This window comes from Filicampus tigris, chromosome 13 (genome assembly GCF_054856515.1).
Source record: "Filicampus tigris isolate MCC_2025a chromosome 13, RoL_Ftig_1.0, whole genome shotgun sequence".
NCBI classification, from domain to species: domain Eukaryota; kingdom Metazoa; phylum Chordata; class Actinopteri; order Syngnathiformes; family Syngnathidae; genus Filicampus; species Filicampus tigris.
In genome coordinates, this window is record NC_141229.1 from 20,347,908 (window position 1) to 20,355,809 (window position 7,902).

Genomic DNA, 7,902 nt, shown 5'->3' on the forward strand with positions numbered 1-7,902 from the left:
CTGCCATTGTAGTTGGCCATCCGCTGAGTTTAAACAAACACAGGAACTGTTTTGAGTCAGCGTTCGGACCACCGAAACCCAGCGTCAACAAGAAACTCATCAAAGAGTATGTTTTGTTAACCTGGTACAATTCTACTCGAATGGTATGTTTATGGTATGTTTATTGTATATATGTAGACCAATAGCACCATAAGGGGGAGAAAGGTGATTCTAAAATTCTATGAACCCATGACATTGAAGTGGTGCGCCCAGAGTAATATTTTTTCATGGGAACCCACTTCCCGGGCGGTGTGCCGCAACAGTACAAAACAATTCTGGCTCATTATTTGGCAAGCAGTAAGTCACTGTCTCCGTTCTTATCAATTTGCAATACAGTACAATAGCCTTGTGAAAGTGGAAGGAAAACAATTATTGGCTAATTGGGCCACTAATGGATAGATGAAGGTGAGGTAGACAAGAAGATCAAAAGATAACATGAGATAATAACCATAATCCCTGTGGTGTGGCGAAAGGATTTCAATGGTCTCTGTTTTTTCATCCTCACTTTCCAATCGTCATGCCACAGCATCTCTGAGGTCATATGACCCCCGTGTTCATGCATTGTAACTCAGCACAATTAAGGGAGTCAGCTTAAAAGCCTCAAGTCTACAGAGGCCGGAGACATCTGGAGAACCAGTCAAAACACAATGGAGTACGCCATTGTTTTCCAGCTCAAAACGGAACTTCTCAGCAGAGGAGAAAGAAAGAGCCCTTTACTGCTGCTAAACATTGTTTCCGCCTTTAGTTGTCCCAAACAGGATACAGCAGCACGAGCATTACTTTCAGAGTCACATCGCTTTGCTGCAAACAGGCAACCACATGTTGCTCACATTTCTTGAGAAAACTCTCAAGGCGTATCAGTGAAATTTTGTGAAGCGCAACTATGCCACTGATCTTTCTGCTACTGCTTCTCATCAGCAGTTTTGGAGGATTGAATGGCGTTGAACATGAAACAATGTGCACATCCAATGCCTGCTTCACCGTCCATATGGAGAAGGTGAGCTTTGACGTGGCCAATCAGAGCTGCTTCCACAATGGAGGCTACCTGATGACAGTAAGAGACAAAGAAGAAGAAGAGATTCTGCACTCTCTCCTCTCCCTGATCCAGAAGGACAAGAGCCAACAATTTTGGATTGGATTGAAACTGCACAGAGGCGACTGTGTGTTGGCTGACAAGCCCCTCAGAGGCTTCAAGTGGGTGTCTGGGGAGGAAGACTCCCACTACTCCAACTGGAACAAAGAGCCTGTGGACACATGCACTGAACGATGTGTACGGGTTAGTTATACTTCCCCTGATGACAATCAGCTGAAATGGATTGCCGGAGCCTGCAAAAGCTCTTCGTTTTCCGTGTGTAAGTTTTACTTCAAAGGAATGTGCAATGCTCTGCATCTGTTGGGCTCTGGACACATATCATACACGCCCGCTTTCTCTGAGCAACCCTTCCAAAATGAGATGAAATCCTTGCCCCTTGGAACATATGCAGAAGTCACATGCAGTGGAAAGCAGTCGCACTTTTCCGTGTGCATCCGGAGTGATGACAAATATCACTGGACTGTACCAGGTCCGTTCTGCCAAAGAGAACATGGAAAATGTGCACAGGACAATGGTGGATGCGAGCATATATGCCAGCAGGACTCGGATCAGGTGAAATGCCTCTGTAAGCAGGGTTACGCTCTTGAGGACAACGGACTCTCATGTAAGAGACAAGACGTGTGCAGCGTGGACACCTGTGAGTACGAGTGTGTGGTGGCAGAGTGGGGATCTAGTTGCATGTGTCCCGACGGGTTCGAATTGGCAGCAAACCAGCGCAACTGTTCTGACATTGATGAGTGCCAACAGTCCCACTTATGCGGCATACACGCGTGTATTAACAGACCTGGCGGTTACATCTGCACATGTCAGGACGGCTTCGAAATGATCAGCGGTAACTGTCGTGATCTGGACGAATGTGTGCATTCCAAATGCACACAGGGCTGTTTGAACACTGCGGGATCATTCTCCTGCTACTGTAAAGAAGGCTTTACTTTATCAGAGGACGGCTATTCATGTATGGACATCAATGAATGTGCTACTGAGCAATGTCACTTTAAATGCGTCAACACTGAAGGAAGTTTCATGTGTGTATGCCCAGGGGGCTTTCATGCCACTCGAAGCAATTGCACTCCACATGTGACAAATGTAACATTAAATGAGTCAGTGGGCCAAGTAAACATCCTTGAGTTGGTATCCATGACAACAGCGGAGCCCCCAGAAGCACCCACCGCCACGGATATGCCCCCCCCACACATGGTGACCATGCCCCCAAGCAATGCATCCATGTTTGCAAGTGCCACGCTGAGCAACTCCAGAGTGCTCATCTGTGTACTCGGCTCAGTGATTCCTTTGCTGCTTATAGTCACTGCCACGTTAACAATTGCCATCGTGCGATGTCGTCGATCGAGAGAGGAGGCAAAGAAAAGTGCAACAGACAGTTATTGTTGGGTTTCCTCCGGTTTCGATCCGCGCTTGGAAAAACTCTATGAATCCATCTTGACTGATGACCTATGACCTGATGGAGAGGATTGCCTTAATTGTGTGTACAGTATAATTTATCTGAAAGTGTATTTATGTAATTTATGCTCATGTAATTGTAACCCAGTAGAGAAAACGTTATATTTTATTTCAATGCACCATTTTACTTTGAAAAACATTTATTTTGGTAAGAGGAAGTGTGCATCTTCTACCTTACTTAATTTCCCTTGTGTAATGTCACTTAGGTGATAATGACTTTCTAATTGGACAAAGACAAGTTGTCCCGCCTACTCGAGACGCCACCTCGAGTTCACCTTCTTTTTTTCGTTCTTTTCCGCTTGGATGCCCAACTGAAAGGTTGCGTGACAATTTCTTTTGAGTGCTGATGCTAATATACCGTCTCGTGTGAATCCCAGCGGGGACTGAGGGTCCATGACAGTCCGACTGTGTTCATGCTAGAACGTCGTCTTGGCTAGGTTTTTTACCTTGGTACAGACATTGTACAAGAAGATTTGAGAAGATTCACTCTCATTCGATGGAGATGGCGAGCCTGTGCCCAGAACAGACAGAACAGACAGAATTGAGCAACAAGAATACATTTATTAAATGTAAACAACAAAAAATATTTACAACTTAACAGCCGGCATCTATATAAATGTGGTACCATAGTTCACAATTGAAAAAAATAATGCCTGAGTCCTACTGAGCTCAGTAATATTCAGTCTTTTAGTCAGTCAATGTCCTTTTTTTGTAGTCTTATGTAAGCCTTGAAGAAGTGGTGTAATAGTGGTAGTTGGGTTTGTTACCACGTGATGTTTCTCAAAGGGTAGTGAAGAAGGTTTTCTTATCTCAGTTGGGGTTCTGGGCACAGGCTCGCCATCTCCATCGAATGAGAGTGAATCTTCTCAAATCTTCTTGTACAATGTCTGTACCAAGGTAAGACGACATTCTAGTATGAACACGGTCGGACTGTCATGGACCCTCAGTCCCCGCTGGGATTCACACGAGACGGTATATTAGCATCAGCACTCAAAAAAAATTGTCACGCAACCTTTCAGTTGGGCATCCAAGCGGAAAAGAACGAAAAAAACAAGGTGAACTCGAGATGGCGTCTCGAGTAGGCGGGACAACTTGACTTTGTCCAATTAGAAAGTCATTATCACCTAAGTGACATTACACAAGGGAAATTAAGTAAGGTAGAAGATGCACACTTCCTCACTTCCTACCAAAATAAATGTTTTTCAAAGTAAAATGGTGCATTGAAATAAAATTTTTCTCTACTGGGTTACATAATTCTTCTCGTTCAATTATAAACATACCTCCCACGCACCCCTTGTCACTCTTGCTTTCTTTCTCATTACTTTCATGCAAACGCACGCACAGTCGCACACAACCACCCTGTAGTTGCCTGCACAATATTATGACAACATCCATGAACTGTACTATTCTAATCACAATAAAAACAGTCAACCATCTATTTTCAATGCCGCTTGTCCTCAGTAGGGTGGCGGGCATGCTGGAGCCTGTCCCAGTTGACTTGTCGGGCAAGTGGGAGGGGTGCATCCTGGACTGGTTGCCATCCAATCACAGGTCACATATAAACAAAGACCCTCACATTCACATGAACACTTATAGTCAGTTTAATGTGTTTACCTAAGCAAGCCTGTTTTTGGAATGTGGGAGGACCCCAGAGTAGGCTACTCAAAGAAAACACCAAGCAAACAATGGGAGAGCTGACAAACGTAATTTATTATTACTGTTGTTTATATGAATGTTACCATTGGGAGTAGTAGTAGTGTTAGTAGTACAGTACGTCTGATTCATCTGAACTTTTTGTGTAAAATAAATCCGAGACAAGAATAGTTTATTTTGTTCTGAACATAAATGTGTCATGGCTTCACATTGGAAAAACACAGTCTTTATCTCATTTCCTTCCTGCCTTGGCTTTCCTTCCGCAGTAGCCTGCAGAGCTCTGAGTTTGCCATGTGCCAGCCAACATATGAAGATGAACTACAGCGCAGCAACATGGCCTGCTTGAATCTCCAGGTGCTTGTGACATTGTCTCTTCTTTCGATGTGCTCTGTCAACACGGGCTTTTGTATGCGGCATGCTGGCACCTGCAGGCCTTTCTGTATTGGGAGCAACTGCTTGGTTATCAACCAAGACAAAGTGGATTTTACAACAGCTGAAGAAAGATGTCAAGCCAGGAAAGGAGCGCTAATGACACTTCAGTCAGCAGAAGATAAGAGATTACTTGAGATCGTGACGCAAGAACTAGGTGGAAACTTCTGGCTTGGACTTTATTTACCCACTGACGCCTGCACCAACCTCTCACTTCATATGAGAGGCTATGAGTGGACGTCTGGTAAAGGGCACAGCAACTCTGTTCCCTCTTACTTCGCCTGGAAAGATGGCGTTAGAGTCTGTTCTCCTAGCTGCGTTTCACTTTCGCAAGATCAAAAGCTCAGAGAGTGGCCATGCTCAGATAAAATCGACGGATTCCTGTGCAGAACCTCCCACAAAGATGCATGCCAGACACAAGAATTATCAGATGCAACATTTTTTCCCAGTCCGTATGGCTGCTCAGATGGTCCATGTGAGCAAGACTGCACTCCTGTAAAAGATGGCTTCAAATGCTCTTGTTTCCGTGGATATGCACCGGACAGCACGGATCCCAGGAGGTGTAAAATCCACTGTGCGCAGGAGAGATGCCCCGCCATCTGTGAGAGAAACACTGACAGTGCTTGCTTCTGTCCTGATGGTTTCATCATAAATGACAAAGACTGCGAAGACATTAATGAGTGCTTGATGAACGAATGTGACCAAGAGTGTAAAAACACTTTTGGAAGTTTTGTCTGTGCCTGTAAAGAAGGTTATGTACTAAGACATCAGGTGAAATGTGTAAAAGCAGCTGACGAACATTTTGTTATCACCACTCCCTCTGTTAGAGGTTATGTTAAGCCTGACAATGACACTATGAAAGGTTCCTCACTCTCGGCAGGCACGTTTATTTGGGTGTGGATTTTAGCTGCTTTGGCAGTGGTCGCGTTTATTTGTGTTGGAAGATTATATGTGATTAAGCGCCAGAAACACAGAGAGCAGAATCTCAACCAAAGACCAAGCGCTCCAGTGGAAACCACTTAATATATATATATATATATATATATATATATATATATATATATATATATATATATATATATATAGTGTGCGGTGTCTGTGTGTGCCCTGCGACTGGCTGGCGACCAGTTCGGGGTGTAGTCTGCCTTCGCCCATTGACGGCTGGGATAGGCTCCAGCACCCCTTGTATAGGATAAGCGGTTTGGAAGATGACAGTGCTTGCTTCTGTCCTGATGGTTTCATCATAAATGAATATATACATATATATACATACACATATACATAAAGAGCTAGACATTTTACAGAAAATGTGCGGTCCGTTTATCGCCTCCCGCCTACAGCCAGGGTACCCTTCCTCTGTCCGTTTAGCCGCCATTTTGTCCAGCCGGACCAATGAGTAATTGCCTACCGGCCGGTCCGACTATCATTTTAAACGGGCTTCCATTAGCGTATCTGACTACCAACTTCGACAAACTATAAAAAATAAATAAAAAGTAAAAATTTGACAAACTATCACTAGCACACGCAAAAATAGATGACTACATAGATGGGAAAAAATGGGCTTCCGACTATGCTTAGTCCGACTATCTTTTTTATGTTTCCCGTATATCGTTTATCGCCTACAAAGTGGTCATCCGGCATATATATATATATAGTTGCTCAGTGCTCAGAATAACGACCAATCATGGCTCAGCTTCAGACATCAAGTGAGCCATGATTGTTTGTTATCTGAGCCCTGAGCAAGTTGTCAGAAGTGACAAAATGGCCTCCACCTGAGATGGCTAAAAGTGGGTGCATTTTGCTGCTTTACTTATATTCCACAAAGGCAGTGTTCATCAGAATACTGTATTTCAATTAGTGGGCCTGCAAAGAACATATTCTGGAAAAAAATATGTTTGGGTTGACTTCCCCTATAAATAAACAAATTGATGGCTTGTTCATTCCAATCATATCTCAGAAGCACTACGACAACAACACTACAATCTTTTAATTCTTCACAATTCTAAACTTTGCTTTACAATTCTAAACTGGTACATGTGAAATCCTGACTGTGAACGGTATAATAAACAACAACATGGCAAACTATACCGGGTCTTGGACACTTAGTCCATCACCTCACTGACCTGCCCAGGGAACCTTCAGGGATCCACTGGCTCCAAGCCACAAGGATGGCGACAACCCAAGTGCCACATCAGCCACTGTTGTCACCAGACGAGCTTTTGGTGATGGCGGTGTTACAGTGTGGGCAGGTGTGTCCAGTCGGTACAGAACTGCTCTACACTTTGTGACAAGCCCATACTACCTGAATAACATCATGAATCCAGTGATTGTGCCCCTACATGAACACAGGCCTACTTTCACCTTTATGGACGACAATGCTCCAGCTCATCGAGATCATCAGCATCATCAAGGAACGGCTGTTGGAGACTAGTGTACTTCAAATGGAATAGCCTGCACTTTTTCCAGACCTGCATCCTATTGAAAACCTGTGGGATCAGTTGAGTCGCTGTATAGAGGCTCCAAACTCTGCACCCCAGAACCTCAATGACCTGAGGGCTGCCCTCCAAAAAGAGTGGGATGCCATACCTCCGCAGACAAGAAGTCGACTTGTGAACAGCATGGGATGTCGTCGTCAAGCTGTAATCGGTGATAATTGATTGATGATGTAATTCAAGGGCACATGACAAGTTATTGAGACGTTGAAATTTTCTGTTGTGGTGTACCCACCATTGTTGTTAGCTTTTGTTTCAATTAATTGTTTGAGATGAGGAAATCACCCGTGAATCCTACTTAAATGTTCTACTTTCATGATATGATATCACTTTTTACATTTTCCATAAATTTCACCTGAAAGCCAAATATCCATAACTTTTTGTGAGTAGTATGCATGCATTAACCAAAACCAGTCATTAAAGACACTAGAGAGCCAAGACGGTCTATTTTTCAATTACAAGCTCAATTTATGTATTTTTTTATCAGGAAAATGATATTAGCTTGCATTTTAACTTTTATCAATTTGTTTTGGAGAAATCAGTACAAAACTAATGTGTTCAGAAACGCCTCCCATTAATGCGCAATTTGACCACAACCCCTCCCCTCCCTCTAAGTCTTGTGTGACATCACGAAGGGGAGCAATTACATTTTGGCATTTAAAGTCGTTGTAAATAACATCGCTACTATTGTCAAAATAACGGGGATCAATCGGCCCCAATACATGTGGACATCTTTAC

The 7,902-nt window shown here is 43.5% G+C and overlaps 2 protein-coding genes across 3 annotated transcripts; both read left to right on the plus strand.

The window, feature by feature from the left end:
- Window positions 1–837: 837 nt before the first annotated feature.
- cd93 (CD93 molecule) lies at window positions 838–4,641 on the plus strand. Of its 2 annotated transcripts, none has more exons than XM_086049581.1 (2): window positions 838–1,769; window positions 4,510–4,641. In XM_086049581.1, exons 1-2 carry the CDS (start codon window positions 923–925, stop codon window positions 4,587–4,589), a joined length of 927 nt encoding a protein of 308 aa, XP_085905707.1. In that variant the 5' UTR covers window positions 838–922; the 3' UTR covers window positions 4,590–4,641. The 2 variants fall into 2 exon arrangements, with proteins under 2 accessions (XP_085905707.1, XP_085905706.1); XM_086049580.1 differs by having other exon boundaries at window positions 838–2,612; window positions 4,510–4,616.
- Window positions 4,577–5,695, plus strand: LOC147137893 (thrombomodulin-like). Its single transcript, XM_086049582.1, has one exon. It carries the CDS (start codon window positions 4,577–4,579, stop codon window positions 5,693–5,695), a length of 1,119 nt encoding a protein of 372 aa, XP_085905708.1.
- The last annotated feature ends 2,207 nt before the right edge of the window (window positions 5,696–7,902 follow it).

What these genes read in the sequence shown, in the direction of transcription:
- LOC147137893 (XM_086049582.1), top strand. Translation starts at nt 4,577, where the DNA reads ATGGCCTGCTTGAATCTCCAGGTGCTTGTGACATTGTCTCTTCTTTCG.
- cd93 (XM_086049580.1), top strand. Translation starts at nt 923, where the DNA reads ATGCCACTGATCTTTCTGCTACTGCTTCTCATCAGCAGTTTTGGAGGA.